Source organism: Bacillus rossius, chromosome 16 (assembly GCF_032445375.1).
Source record: "Bacillus rossius redtenbacheri isolate Brsri chromosome 16, Brsri_v3, whole genome shotgun sequence".
NCBI classification, from domain to species: domain Eukaryota; kingdom Metazoa; phylum Arthropoda; class Insecta; order Phasmatodea; family Bacillidae; genus Bacillus; species Bacillus rossius.
In genome coordinates, this window is record NC_086343.1 from 36754406 (window position 1) to 36771200 (window position 16795).

Sequence of the window (16795 nt, forward strand, 5' to 3'; positions counted from 1 at the left end):
TTGATAAGAGGTTCTCCTACCTCTGTTAAACTGTATGATTGTGCATGGTAAAAAATTAGGTAGTCTGACTTAAGTGAGACTGTATTTAGATTGTGTGTAATGCATATGCAATATCTAAGTACATGAATTTATGTTATTATCTTATTAAAACGTTACATGATGAATTTCGTATACTTTTTAATGTCAACTAACATTATTTTTCACGGAATATTACATCCAGATAAAGAATAATTACCACATGTTTGAAGATTAATTGTATTCCTATACGTTTAAAGTATTAATTTTTTTAGATACGACTCATACTACAGTTGTTAATGTGAGGTTTCTTTATTCTGAATCCCTGCATCCGCAATTTCCTAGTGAGCCGGCGGTCAGATTGTCATCCTCTCAGATTGTCGAGGAACCAGATACATTTTTCGTCGAGTAAGCTGGAGCTGTCAACCTTCCCACTAATCCTGTGATAAGGGTATAAGCTTTATCACGCGCTGCGGCTACAGTTACTTCGGTTGAATAAGCCACTAAATCTCACTGTTAAAAGAGAGAACTTCTAGAGCAGAATATTGGAAATAAACATTTACTGACACAGCCTCTTAAGTGCTTTCAAGAATCTGTACTGGTTGTTTTACGCCTAAAAATTACTCTGAAAACACGCCTTTTAGCCATTTTAACTCTTCTAAAAATACAGTTTAAAAACTTAATCCGAAATCAAAAGTACTTTTCAGCCCTCAGCGAACTCTTAAGTGCTTTTCGTAAGCAGACCCCACTCGGATATCTCGAGTAGTTTTGGAATCGCGTTGTTTTTCCTGAAGCTCTGCACACCGTGTGTGTACTGGGTGGGCGGGGGCCTTAAGGAGCATTGCCACAGAACTGCTGCACGAGTTCTTGGGAGCGTAGTCATGAACCTGCGCGCACAGCTGCCAGATGGTATAATTGGATACAAAATGTGTATAATATGGGTATCCCATGTATCCTGTTTGTTATAGCCCATGTCTTTGTATAATTGGATACAAATATAAAAATCCAAGTGAAATTTTATTCTCTTCATTACTCTGGTCATATAACGTCTATAATTATTGTAAAAATTCTTCATTTTCATTTTAATTCTTACCTCGTGATACACCTAATATATATATTGTATATGTGTGTAAATGTGGGTGTATGACATGACTTTTCGCAAATATAAAATTTTCATTTCTTCTCTAGATTCAAATTTTACCGCCAAAGTTATAACTTTTTTCCTGACAGGCAAGGCTGAGGACTTAAAATTGATAGAAATCAACAGATATTGAATATTTAATCTTCTCCCTATCCATCGTAAGTCACAGCAACGGAAAATTAGTAACTACACTTGTTACAAACTATTTTTCAACAGTTTTTGGTGGTTTGTATAATGTTATCCGATTTTGTATAATTTCAGAGACCAAGAGGTATAGTATAGGTTGGCTCTACTGCCAGCCCTGCCTGCACGGGACCATCAGTCATCAGGAAAGTCGCCCCCGAAACAACCAGTGCCATCCCAACCAATGCGAACAGCAATGTCCAAGCCCCCAACCCCCCGCATGGTAGACTCTTTTCTACTCTGTCCAATTCTTCTGACAGATCCATCCTTCTGTCTTCCCGCAAGCCTCCTGCTTGATATTAATGCATGAAATTTTTGCATCCCGCAAGTCAGAGCCCAGGGTTTTCCCTGTGTCTATGCAGGTTTTACCTAGGCTCAAATTATCTAGTTTTAGTCTAGAATAGTCAGTGAGAAGAGTTAGTCATGGCGCCAATCGCCGCCATGGCTGGACAATCCCCCTCCTAGCACATGATGCATGCTACCCCTCCTGCATGGCTAACCCCTGTATGTTTAGAGCGTATGGGCTTCGGCCTGAGACACACTAAGGGCCGCTTGCAGAGTAAGGTGAGTCAAGTCCAAGAAAAAACTTGGCAGGTTAATCAAATGGAAGAATACTCCACTTCGTCTCAAGTCACGACTGTGCAAGCCGGACATAGTGTCGCTCCCTAACCCAGAACCCTCCCCAACACACTTAGTTTTTTATTAGGTTAGGTTAGGAATAAAAAATCGCTTGTTCTGGATGGCTCGGGTTGGTTTTCGTAATGTTCCGTCATGTTACTAAAGCTGAGAGCACATTTGAAAAAAAAACTCTTGGAATTTTCAAAATAATACTACATTTTACATAACTGGTTGCTCTATAATTATCTGTAGGCTTTCAAAAACCAACTCAACTGTTTTATGCAATCATCATGCAACCAGCGTGGTTCCACTTAAGTGGCAAATGATACGAGTTTGAGGAATAGCATGGATATTTAATAAAAAAAAATTGGTTGCCCGTAAAGTCGGTTTACGGACGATAGTTTAACGTGACAACGTCATAACAAAACATTGATGAAATGATTGCATACTTTTATGAATAAAATTGATTAATTTTTTTTAAATTATCACTATCTGTATGGATACAAAGAAGGAGTGAAATCAAATCTACAATTTAATTGATAAATTTACTTTTTTTTTGCACTCATTAATTCAAATATGTTTATAACTTTAACGAAGAGATTATTTTAACTCTTATACATGTTTGCTATTTAACTTCTACCAATCTGTGTTATTCTTTTAACGACAGGGCGATGATAGGTAAAGTAGGAAACGAATGGGAGTGTTTCAAGTTTAATGTGCCTCGAAAAAGTCAAGTCGATGGTTGTTCCAATCTAGTGGAAGAGAGATAGATACGGCGCAAGCGCACAATGAGCGTAACGGGTAAATGTTCATAACGGGACACTTTTTCGTGCGTGCAGCCGGCCTTCATCGATTTATTAGACGTTGTCACGTCAAAAATAACAGTAACCGTAGGTGGTGCGCACAATATTTGACCGCCGTGTTCTCTAACCTACTGATTCACAATAGCGCATAGGACGGTCATATGCATGAGAGAGAGGAAGTGCGCATAGAAGGGAAGTTCATATGTTTTTTTTTGTTACGGACGCATGGCGCAACAGCCAATGAGAGTAGAGTATAGGAAGCCATTTTGGCGGGACTAGAGAACTGTTAATTTCTGGCAAGAAATTGTCGAGATATTACAATGCTCAGGTGTATGTACTTATATCCTGCTTTAAAATTTTATTTTTACTATTACTTATAAAAAGACACCAGTAATTAATGTAAAAAATAAAAATAAAATATTATGTTGGTAGAGTAGTAGACTTAATAATTTTATAGCCCATAATAATTTATATGTTGAAAAACTTTGTTCACCAATGGCTGGTCGTCGTGGGATAATCATTTTGTCATTACTCTAGTTTTTTTTATTATCACTACCAACAGATGTAGGATACATCGAGAAATTTTATTGGCTGAAATTAACAGTAAGACTTCAATTGTTAGGAACCGGAAAAATTCGCGGGTTCAATGACCTGCAGGATGAACTCCATAGTTCTACGTACACTCGGTCAAATGCCACCCACTCATTGGCTGCTGTCTTGTGAGGCGTCCCAACGTAGCAGCCTGTGATTCGATAAAGCTTTGGTCGGGTGTTTCTCATTGGCCCAGAGTTATCCAGATGAGTTGTGAGCCAATAGCAGAGGCAGCACCGAGGTATAACTATTTGTATTTTAGCCTATCTCGAAATTAATTCGCGAATTTTTCCGGTCTCTATAAATTGTGAACCCATTACGCACTGGTTGTGTGCACAGTCGTGCTTATGGCTGCTGTGAGCTCGCTTGTGTTTTTTAGTTGTGAACCCAGCGTAATGATTGGCGGAATGTTCTGCGACAGCGTGTATTTTCAGGTTATGTATAGCGGACGAGTCAACTGCGACGCCGTCTTCGATTCCACTCGGCCGTACCTACCTAGCACATGCTCGCAGCGCCAACAGAATGATGCTATCTCCGCCCATTTCTCGCTCATGCGTAAACGAAGATATTTTTTCAATTGCCCTTATTTAATATTGTACGTGTCAGCTAAGAGCTGTATGTAATAGCCGGTCCTGCGCCAGGCCCCAGGCGGTGGTGCCGTGGTGCCGACCGCCATCTTGGAAGACCTTGACCTTGAAATTTGACTTTGACCTTGACCATCAAAATTTGCCAAAATTTGTCCACAATCTGCCAAAAATTCCAGTTTTTTTTGTAAATAAATACTGCCAAATCCCGACAAAATTTTGGAAAATTTTGAAATTCAAGGTAAAGGTCATCCAAGATGGCCACCGTGACGTCAGAATCCAAGATGGCGGTCGGCACCAAGGCACCACCGCCTGGCGCCTGGCGCAGGACCGGCTATTTCATACTACTGCTAAGCCCTATTTTATAAACTACACAAGAACGCAAGATGCAAAATGGTCAGCAAGCACATAATTTTAGAGTATCGGTGTATAAACTACACAAGGCAATTATTGTTTTGTTCTGCATTTCAGACGGCCATATTTGAAGAAAAGTGTTCTGAAAACTGTTAAAGACGCAGACGCACACAATGAGATTGAACTTGACGGTTACGAAAAAATTAATTTAATTAAAAAAAAAATTATATCCAAGATTAAAACACGGTCAGGATTTACATATTTAATAAACAATACCCACAAAAAAATGAAACATCACTAGATATTAGTGTACTCAACCATTTTGAACATCTTTAAATAATTGTAACCAAACATGTCTACCACCGCGGCCAAGTACTCGGCATCTATTGGTCGCACAGAGCAACGTAAACGGGAGAGCCGATACGTACTTCGTTCCGTGAGATCGTCTCCGTTCACATGATCCGGCTCCGCTTTCGTGTCGTGTTACGGGCCTTAAATTATTTGTTTGTTTTTTTTCCTAACCTAACTAAAAACTAAGTGTGTTTGGGAGGGGTCTGAGTTAGAGAAAGACTCCAAGCGCGTCTCAGGCCGTAGCCTATACTCTCTAATCATGCTTGAGAGGAAGCATGCATCATGTGCTAGGAGGGGGATTGTCCAGCCATGGCAAAGATTGGCGCCATGACTAACTCCCCTCACTGACTATTCTAGAAAAAACTAGATAAGTTGGGCCCGGGTAAAACCTGCATAGACACAGGGAAAACCCTGAGCACTTACATGCGGGATGCAAAAATTTCATGCATTAATAACAAGCAGGTTGGTTACAAGAAACAGAAGGATGGTTCCGGAAGAAGAGATGGACAGCGTAGAAATAAACTACTAAGCAAAGGGCGGGAATTTGGACACTAGTTTTATTCGGGGGCGACGTTTTGTCGTTTCCCGCCAGGCTGTCAGCCAGCCTGTACCTAAATCTAAGTATATTATTACTAGGGAGCTGCATATCGTAATATGCTTCGATCACGCCACGCATTGCCACAATGCAGGCCGTCTCCCTACCCAGCCGGAGTATGATTCTGAGGGACCTCGCGCTTGCGCGGAGGTATGTGAGAGTGTGATCTCTGCTCTGTGTTCGGAGGTATTTGAGAGTGTAATCTCTGCTCTATGTTCGGAGGCATGTGAGAGTGTGATCTCTGCTCTGTGTTCGGAGGTATTTGAGAGTGTGATCTCTGCTCTGTGTTCGGAGGTATATGAGAGTGTGATCTCTGCTCTGTGTTCGGAGGTATGTGAGATTGTGATCTCTACTCTGTGTTCGGAGGTATTTGAGAGTGTAATCTCTGCTCTGTGTTCGGAGGTATGTGAGAGTGATCTCTGTTCTGTGTTCGGAGGTATGTGAGAGTGATCTCTGCTCTGTGATCGGAGGTTTGTGAGAGTGTGATCTCAGCTCTGTGGTCGGAGGTTTGTGAGAGTGTGATCTCTGCTCTGTGTTCGGAGGTTTGTGAGAGTGTGATCTCTGCTCTGTGTTCGGAGGTATGTGAGAGTGCTATCTCTGCTCTATTTTCGGAGGTGTGAGTGTGATCTCTGCTCTGTGTTCGGAGGTATGTGAGAGTGATCTCTGTTCTGTTTTCGGAGGTATGTGAGAGTGATCTCTGCTCTGTGTTCGCAGAAGTACAAGTTCAGTGGCCTGATGGCACCTACGCTCACGCCGTTCATGAACGACAGGTGAGTTGCTGCGCCCTGCTGTGGTAGCTTCCGCACTGAACCATCTTGGTATAGGCCTACCATCTTAGTATACGGCCTTTGGTGGCAGTCATTTCGTCACTGGAAAAGATGTCAAGGAACGGAAATGTGTAACAGCCAAGGTGCTGCCATCTGTGGCGGTTGGCGCGAACCCGAGTTCACAAACCCAAAGGTAAAATTTGTAGTATTAACTGTTGAGTGATATTTTTTTCTTTCAAGTTGCGCAGTATTTTAATAAAATTCCTTGTCGAAAATTAGGTACAAAGACGGAGTTTCATATTTTTTTCCAAGTCTTTTTATATTTCTTTAGGAGATGTTTCAGTATACAGTTTAAATTTTCAGTCTGCTAGTTGAATAATTCAATTGTCGACGTAGCTGCTCCGATAGCGAATTCTAGCAGCGGGTGCGGAAACTACATGTCCAGAAATGTAGTTGAAATCACAATTTGCGTGTATTTATCACACTTGACATTATTTTAAAGAACTAATTATGCGTTAAATTTCGTGTTGGAGTTTCGTATAATAAGTGTATTTGCAACTTTAGAACACATGAATTTGCTCATTACCGAGGTTGCATGTTACATGCCTTTGGAGAGTACTGAAAGACTAGCTCATATTTTATGGTAAACAGAACTGAGATAATCATGTAAAACGATAGATATTTGTAAATTTGTAGGTACCTATACATATACATGAAAGTAACTGTATCGCTGACAAACATGTTCTCGGTAATACTTACTTGTTTCGCGTTCTACCCCTGGCATTTATGTTTAGTTTTGTCCCAATACCTACATTTGTTATTTGTAAATCGTTCCTTTGCACATTAATAAACATATTAAAACAAAATAAAGTCCAATTTAATTTATTCGAATATATTTTCCATGGTTGAAAATATATATACTTGTATGAAGCACCAATAAAATTGTAAAATGTGTGCCACGTAAACGCGATTCAGCATTGGTTTAGAAAAAGTATTTCATTCAGGCAAAAATAACTAGACCAATGTGTTGTACAAATTTACAATATTATTCTTGTAGCGTTACACACAACTTCCCATGTTTCGGAAAAAAAAACATTTTGTAAAAGTACAAATTTTTTTTCTGTGTAGTTAACATTTGATAGGTTAAATTCGAAGGCAGACTTCATACTGTATATGTATATGTTAAGTAGTGTATAAAAGTGGCTCCGGCGCCAAGGTTTAAGGTATGGAGAATTGTGGAGCTGATGTCTGCTTTCTTTAATGTGATGTAATGGCGGCCATCTTGGGGTATCCTTACCTTGAACTTCACCTTTGACCTTGACCTAAAAATTCGCCAAAATTTGCCAAAAATTCACCAATTTTTTTTTTTTGAGTTTTTTGGAAAAAATTCCGCCAAAAACTCTCAAAAAAAAACAACAGAAAAATAATTTTTTTTCCAAAAAAGTATTCCATGTTATCCCCAAAAAAGTCAGATACTTAAATTCCCCATTTAAAAGCCTCCAATAAGGCCCCCCCCCCCCCCCCCCCCCAAACCACCATCACTGATGCCAAGGCAGATATTACACCAGCCAGTATGACGTCATGGCGGCTATAATGTTTTCGTCAGCTGGATGCCACCATCTTGTTTTCAGTAAGCGATACAAAAAAAACTTCATTTGCTAGAGTGTGCTGCTGCCATTTTAGTTAAAATTGTACCCGTTAGAGTGCAGTAGTATATATTACCGTAGCATCCTTTCCCATCTTGTCAGCTGTCTGGACCGTCGTCTTAAAATCTGTGTAATTTTTTTTAGCTAGAAATTCGTGAAAATTTCCAAAATCCCTCAAAAAATAATTTATTAAAATAATACATTTTTCGATCGATCAAAGTGCTTAGTTTGATCCTTGGTCAATACAAATATGTAATTTAATTTAATATCACACCAATTTACCAATAAAACGACAAGTTAGAGAAATGAAACAAAGAAGAGAAAAGAAAACATATATATTACATAAATTCTACAAGTGTAAAAATAAAAACAAGCTAATTACAAGTGTTTCTCGAGTTCACAGTCTTCTTAGAAGGCGTAACAAATCCTTTTGCATACGTTGGCATGTGTTGTCAGTGCAGTTCAACATGACAGTCGATGAACCAGGCACTTCCAGTTGTTGACCAGGCACACACAGTCGGTGGCCAGGCAAGTCGGACAGTTTGGACAGGCACATCTAGCAGGTTGACCAGGCATGTCCACTTGGTGGTCAAGTACATCCAGTCAGTAGCCAAGAGGTCTAATTTTACGATATTCGGCGAACATTTTATTAGCTCATGTACAATGTCAGGCGTATATATCAGGCATCCCCTAACCAAGAGGCATTTTTCGTCGATACTTGGCCAACAATTTTTAACAAGTCTTTTTCAATGTCAGGTGCTTGAACCAGGCTTTTCCAAATCATTAAGTTATCAGTCCTGAGTGCCGACTTAACGATCCACATCAACAAAAAGGAAGTACATTTGTAAGCACGATAAAAAAGGAAGCACATTTTGAAGCACATTCCAAAAAAAAGGAAGCACATTTGGAAGTACATTAAAAAAGGATGCTAATTTAACGAAAAGGACGCACATTTTTCCCAAAATTCAACTTGGCAGAATACGATCCCATCAGCAGAAATACGATCTCATCACAGGTATACGATACTATAGACTTGTTTACGAGTATTTTACGAAAAGAGTGTACATTTACAAGAACATTCAACTCAGCAGGATGCGATCGCCAGTATACAGTAGGCTCCAACTGGCTACAATAGGTTCATTCAGCAGTGAGAATTAATTTATCTCATGCAAAAAAAAGACCTTGTAAATAGTCCCGATTCTTGCCAACAGATATCGCCACGAATTGTGTTGAGGTAAATATTATTTTATATGGGCTATTTTATTTGGGATTCATGATGCTCGCTCACGATCGCAAGATCAGGAGGGCTTCACTATACATCAAAGGGAAGGGAAATCTTCTTGCGTGTGTTTCTCAGTTGTCCTTAAACAAAGTAATTATCTGAGTAGTGAATCATTTGCCTGAATTCCATCTGATAAAAAAAATATTGTAAGTGCTAATTTGGCAACAGAAATTCACTAATTAATCGAAAATCTGAATAAAATTGCTTGCCTAATTACGAAAAGAAATATGCATGCAGGGAATATTTTCTCAGAAATTACCAGAATCACTCGGCGAAAACTAACACAAGTTTCGTCAAGAATAACCAGGAGCACACGGAGAAAACCTACGTACTCTTGTAAAATCAAGCTCAGTGAATTACTAAAAATTATATTAAAAATTACAAAACAACTTTTGTCAGTTTGTGAACTTCATCGCACCCCCTTTCAAACACACACTCACACGTACACACACACAGGATAGTAAATTCTGCGTACGCTTCTGACTGCAGCCAAACGCGGCTCCGAGTTTGGGGGGGGGGAGGGGTTGAGGGGACCCTCCCAAACCCAAATTTAATTTTTATTTAATTTATTAGCGTAGGGACTATATTTATGCCAACTTAAATTATTTAATTAAAATTTCCTTTCATCAAAAGTAGTTTGAAACTCCTGAATAACAGTATTTGAGACCACATATTTCTAAATATTCCACTGCTATCTCTGACTGTCAGGCTCCTCCACACGGGCCACTCAGAAGGCGCCAATCCACCACATGCCCAGTCACTAGAGTGTCAACATGGATTTGCAGGAAGCAAGGGTTGTTGACACAGCGATATAAATATAATTGGTCCTACCTGATTCTATGCTGAGCAATAACGTAACCATTTCTAATCAGGAATGATGACTCTAAGAAACAGCTGTATGACAGATTATTCCGACCTTACGGCCGGCATTCTCAAGTTCCCCTCCCACATATGCGCCCTAATAGGGTAGGGTGGGAGTAACGTTCCAGTTCGCTTTTAATAACATTCCAGAGCTTTAAGAAAAACAGAACTGTTAGGGATCGTTCCCTTCTGTTGATCGGGAGGGTATCAGAGCTTTGGCGCCGACCAGCGACTGGGGCCACCAACCCAGCATAGTCGCCGCCTTAGTCCCTTTACCACACTCAGCTGACCAGACAGTTGGAGGTGTCCTGTGCCCTAAGACTTATTCAGTACTGTGGGCGCCTACATCACACCGGGACCCCTCAGAACACCCAGTGAACCCGTGGTCCGGTGGAGGCCTATCCAACCTCTGTTAGCTGTTCAGGCTAGTACCGGAGCTGTGTCGTCGCTCACCACGTCGACTCCGCATTGGGCAAGAGAATCCCTGGTGCATGGTCCAAGCGATCGGAGCACCACTACCGAGTACGAGTCCTACCCAATCAGAATCCAGGGCCTTGGAGGAAACCTCAGCGAGACACCATTCAATCATTCATGGATTCTTCCCGTACTACTACCAACTTGGCGTCGATTCGGCAGACTGTTCGCCAGCTGCTAACCGACTGCCACTCTTCAGAGTTACTCCACAAGATGTCCTCGTCTCATCGGACTACCCTCCGACCTGCCGTACCTCGGCCCGGCAGATTTACAGCCGATTAAGGCCCGGAAGTGCCTGAACTCATCCGGCGGCGATCGCAGGAAGCCCTGGCTAGACATGACAGAGCAACTGTGCGTATGCTGGAGGCGCCAGTGAGCGAGCCACGGCCGCTGCTGGTGTAAGCAGCTCTGTCTGGTTTCCTGTCTCCACGGCGCGGCGAGTCTATTGGCCCTCGCAGTGGCCCGGTGTGAAGGCATGTTCTGCATCCTTCCTTTGTACGACAGTCCCTCCCGAGAAGTCTTCCTGGGAGCCGCCCTGGACTGTAGCAACCCCGTAAATAGGTAAACAGAATGGATCTTAATTCTGAGAGATATAAAGCTAAAAATCACTTAGTAGATTGACCTGTAGTTTCACCATAGTGTTATTCATTCCATCAAGCAGAGACACAGTATTTAAAACAACAAATTTTACAAAAATAAAATACTGAACAAAGTCATTAAACGCAAGCTCACTGTTCCTTTTTTTGGTTTGCTTCTATACGTTTACATCCCCCCCCCCCCCCCAATAAAAAGATAATCTTCTGTGGTGGCAACTTGACGCTATGTTAAATCTAAAATTATTACGAAGGATTTAAAAGTACCTGCCAACAAAAATCACAAGCCAGCCAATGTCAGCACAAGCAATAATTGCTTGTTAAAAATGCCAGAAACCTACACAGAAACTAAACATCCTGATAGTTAAAAATTAAAAAAAAAATACAGGTTTCGTCCTCGCTATCAGCTTGTTTTCTACGTGTTTTGTTTGAGCTGGATTTCAGAGACAGGCGGTTCCATTGTTTGATACCTGTGTTTTGTGCAAGTTGGTAGATAAGGTGACATATTGTGAGACAATGCTACTACATATGCCGCACCAAATCAAAGTTAAGGAGCGAAGAAAGATTCCACTGCCTTGACCCTGGGTGGATGTTATTTACAGATGACCTTGGCCCGTTGTTCAAGCCACAGATAACACGAGTAGGCTTATACACCAACTGTCAGGCGCACCTAACTGTGATCAGGCATGCGACATGTAAGACACTTCTCTCTCACGTGAGGCACACTCGAGCATATAGTAACTTAAGTACTTGCACAAATTTCACACTCAATGTTAAGGAATCTTTGCATTTCTTTCTCCGTTGTAACTATACAAATGCAAATTTGAGAACGGTTTGCCATGTGTTTTTTTTTTTTACGTGACAACGTCTAATAAATCGATAAACGCCGGCTGCACGTACGAAAAAGTGTCCCGTAACGCACATTGTCCCGTTGCGCTGTGTCCCGTTACGCTCATTGTACGCTTGCGCCGAATCTATCTCTCTTCCACTCGATTGGAACAACCATCGATTTGACTTTTTCGAGGCACTTTAAACTTAAAACTCTCCCATTCGTTTCCTACTTTTCCTATCATCGTCCTATCCTTAACAGAATAACACAGATTGGAAAAAGTTAAATAGCAAACATGTATAAAAGTTATAGTTAAAATAATATCTTCGTTAAAGTAATAAACATATTTGAATAAATGAGTGCAAATAAAAGTAAATTTATCAATTAAATTGTAGATTTCATTTCACTTATTCTTTGTATCCATACAAAATAGTGATAATTCAATAAAAATTATTCAATTTTATTCATAAAATTATGCAATCATTTCATCAATGTTTTGTTATGACGTTGTCACGTTAAACTATCGTCCGTAAACCGACTTTACAGACAACCAATTTTTTTAATTCGATAAACGCATCGTTAGTCAAGAAATGAGATTTGTTATTAATAAATAATATGTTTAAATGCTAGTGTTCTATGTTGGTCTACAATAATAAGATATTAAATTTATCAAATCTGCATGTAAAACTAGGGATGTTTTTCCTTGGTCTGTAAAGTAGGTAGCAGCCCAGAATGTTTTAGGATTCTGTATTCATCTAATATAACGAGAAAGCATAACATAACACATTGGCCTCCTGTCCTTGTTGCATATAAAATTCACGCGTATTTCACGAACATCCCGACCACTGAATGAGATTCCTTGCAGCAAGCACTCCAGTCGCCACCACGACGCCATGTTTTCTTAGGTCAGTCAAGATTCTGCATGTGCCGTACGTGTTAAAAAATTATATTTTAATTATTTCTCATATTTAAAAATAACAATAATTTGATAGTTTCATAAAGATTTTAAAAAGTAAAATATATTAATGAATGTTAAATCACGAGTAAAGCTTTAATTATTTTTCCGAGATTCGATGAAGCGAATAGCAATTAGAAAAAAAAAACTATCTCACTGAGCCCTATAAATTTTAAGAATGCAAATGCCGTAAAAATTTTCTCTCATTTTTTTTTTAAATTTAGCTTTGTTAAAACATAGTTCTATATTATTTAGTGGGACGCCTGAAGTTAAAAGTAAATGGTTCTTGATTTGACTAGCGTATTATTCCGTACGTTGCATGTATATTACCGAGTTCTCAGACGACATCTTGTTACTGGCTGCGGCGGTGTATGGATCATCTAGTTTGTCTCATCTGGTGCCTAAGTCACGTAATTACCTGTTCTTGTAAACTCGGCGGCATCTTTACCGTCTTTAATGTTGAACTCGATGGACGTTGTACCATCGACTACGGGAACCCTGGCATCAGCGACAATGATTGTGGTGCAGAGTCCGTTGGCAAAGTCGGCGTCAACACTATAAGAGACTTCAATAGTCGTGGTACCATCAGCAGAAGAGAGCTTGATGACTTCAGTGCTGGATGCACAGGAAACCTCGATGAACTTCGTTTCGCCCTCGATGGTGTCTTCAATGGTTGGTGATTCGTCAAGAAATATCGAACATCGATGCTGTTACTGCGACAAGATTTTCTCAAACAACAGCAATGCTCTACGGCACGAGAAGAGAAAATGTGCTAAGAACCGTTCTCGTAAAATTTTTGGGTGTAACCATTGTCGCAAGCAATTTACAAGAAATGTTAATTTGAAGCATCACTTGAAGACATGCAAAGGTCCTGCTGCGCGACAGAAAGTAAAGGTTTATATACAACAGCGAATTATTGATGTGCATAAGAGTACACCAGGAACTGATACAACTACAATAACATCGGCATCTGGTTCGGGTTCGTCTTCATCAACTAGACATCCTTGCAGCTACTGTGATATGTCGTTCGCATTTGCTCATGATGTACGGAGACACGAGAGGAGTAAATGTACAAAGAATCCTTCTCGCGTGAAGTTTCGCTGCGATGGTTTACTCGAACTGATAATTTGCGACGGCATGTGAAAAACTGTATTGTTGAGGTCCATGTGCCTACTGTTGAACTACCTGCAGAAATTTCGACTCCTCGGTTTAGGTTGGAGACTCGGTAGCGTACAAGCAAAAAAAAATAAATAAACAGATGTGCAGCAACCGATTGCTATGACGTTTGGACATGAAACTAAACCCAACACTGAGTTCGGTGCATTACAGGTGAATGATAATGGCTTCTACTTGGCGCAGTCTGCATTTCGTGGAACGTCGAAAGACTACTACTATCTAAATACGTTTAGTGAGTCGTAAGACATTTGTACTTTTCTTGACGATATCAGGCCAAACATAATCAATCAGCTTACTGATGACGAAGCAACAAATGGTCCTTTAAAATATAGCTTGTGGTTGGACTGTATATATGGAAAGCCATATCCGTTCGATGACAAAGTGAAGAAATGTGCATTCAAGACATCGGCTGCAGTAATTTACAGTTCTGACGATGTGAAGCAAACTGTTAAACACGGTTTCTAGAAACTCTGTCAAGTATAGGAAGAGTATGTTGGTAAAGGATCTGGCTGGTCTCTGTCTATATAAACCGATTGGAGCTAAGAATTAGTCATTTAACGCCTATGCAAGCCTAAATGTTTATAAGATTGCTAAATTTCGCAAGTTATCTTGTAGTAGGATATAAATTATGTAATAAAATTAATTTTGTAAAAGAACTTGCTGTGTTTTATTTCTATAACCTGTTGCTATTATGCTAAATTGATGTTATTCTAAATTATATTTTGCATCGTCCAGGGATCAAACCGAGGAATTTAGTTCATCTAATTAATCTGTAAATTAATGAGTTTTCTTTGATGAATTTTGAACTTTTCCCGAATTTATAGGTTAATTGTTACGAATTTTCAATATGACGTACAGAAAGTATTATAGGATGATGGCTTGGTAAGGAAACTAATCTTATTTTAGGACTTTTATCCATACTTATTAAAATGATTATTTTTACATAAAATTAAAATTTTTGTATTGCCCAGGGATCGAACCGAGGACAGGAATCGATCGAATCAATCAGTATTTTAATTGCAAATTTTTTTGGTGAATAATAAATTATTACTGCACTCTATCGGGGAAAAAATTAAACTATCATGATGGTAGCATGCTCTAGTAGACGAAAACAAGATGGCTTCCTCCAGCAGATGAAAACAAGATGGCAGACATTACGTCATACTAGCTGATTTATATGTATATATACCTTGGCATTAGTGGTGGGAGGTCAGTCTGCTGGCGGCAGGATGAATCGGTCGTCACTTTTTTTGCCCTCACCGGGTTCGAACCAAGGAATCCAAGCTCCATGACGTAAGTGCGTTTATATATAATATTTATTAAATTGAAATTAATTAATTTTTATAAATTTAAATATTTTTCATTCAAATTGGATGATAAAGATTTCCAAGATGGCGGCTGTAACGAAAAGTAGAATGGTGAAATAATCCATGATGACGTCAGAGGCATATCGGAAACTGTAGACATGGATTCTTAAGCCTCAATATGGATTTTGTGTTATTTCTAAGGCAAAATTCTTTTAAGGTTTTTCGAAATCCTACATTTCGAACTATCAAATTTTTTGAAAATTTTTGGCGAAATTTCTTTTCTAAAAAACTGGTCATTTTTGCGAATTTTTGCCAAATATTGGAGAATTTTTGCCAAATAATGGCGAATTTTGGACAAATTTTAAAGTTCAAGGTCATCCAAGATGTCCACCGTGATGTCACAATCCAAGATGGCGATCGGCACCAGGCACCTGGCGCCAACGCCAGTGCCAGGATGTCCTATTATATACTACTTCCATTGACCTTCCCACATAAGGTTAAACGATGCAATACCAACTTTTCTGCATTACTACGAAAGTTATACTTTCAAGCAACCGGCTACCATTCATTGTCATTTATTAACTATGCCAAGCAACGGATATATCGCAAATTTCTAAAGATTTTCAAAGTTTTTCCATTCGGAGAGATTATATGGGGTGAAAATCCGACTACCAAGTTGACAGCTAAGACAACTTAAGGTTAAAGGCACCGCCTACCCAGGCACACATACTGTGTGCAGAGCTTCAGAAAACCCTGCTACCAAGTTGACAGCGAAGACAACTTGTGGTAAAAGGCTCCGCCTACCCAGGCACACATACTGTGTGCAGAGCTTCAGAAAACCCTGCTACCATGTTGACAGCGATGACAACTTGTGGTTAAAGACCCCGCCTACCCAGGCACACATACTGTGTGCAGAGCTTCAGAAAACTCTACTACCAAGTTGACAGCGAAGACAACTTCTGGTTAAAGACCCCGCCTACCCAGGCACACATACTGTGTGCAGAGCTTCAGAAAACTCTACTACCAAGTTGACAGCGAAGACAACTTGTGGTTAAAGACCCCGCCTACCCAGGCACACATACTGTGTGCAGAGCTTCAGAAAACTCTGCTACCAAGTTGAAAGCGAAGACAACTTGTGGTTAAAGACTCCGCCTACCCAGGCACACATACTGTGTGCAGAGCTTCAGAAAACCCTGCTACCAATTTGACAGCGAAGACAACTTGTGGTTAAAGACCCCGCCTACCCAGGCACACATACTGTGTTCAGAGCTTCAGAAAACCCTGCTACCAAGTTGACAGCGAAGACAACTTGTGGTTAAAGACCCCGCCTACCCAGGCACACATACTGTGTGCAGAACTTTAGAAAACTCTGCTACCAAGTTGACAGCGTAGACAACTTGTGGTTAAAGACCCCGCCTACCCAGGCACACATACTGTGTGCAGAGCTTCAGAAAACCCTGCTACCAAGTTGACAGCTAAGACAACTTGTGGTTAAAGACCCCGCCTACCCAGGCACACATACTGTGTGCAGAGCTTCAGAAAACCCTGCTACCAAGTTGACAGCGAAGACAACTTGTGGTTAAAGACCCCGCCTACCCAGGCACACATACTGTGTGCAGAGCTTCAGAAAACTCTGCTACCAAGTTGACAGCGAAGACAACTTGTGGTTA

The 16795-nt window shown here is 40.2% G+C and overlaps 1 protein-coding gene across 1 annotated transcript in view; it reads left to right on the forward strand.

Annotated features, from left to right (window-relative positions):
* Positions 1-16795, forward strand: part of LOC134540250 (N-acetylneuraminate lyase-like) — an 85655-nt gene that overhangs the window by 19670 nt on the left and 49190 nt on the right. Inside the window, exon 2 of the mRNA XM_063382871.1 lies at positions 5950-6005. Within this exon, the coding sequence (XP_063238941.1) occupies positions 5950-6005 (56 nt within the window). The remainder of the gene's footprint in view (positions 1-5949; positions 6006-16795) is intronic.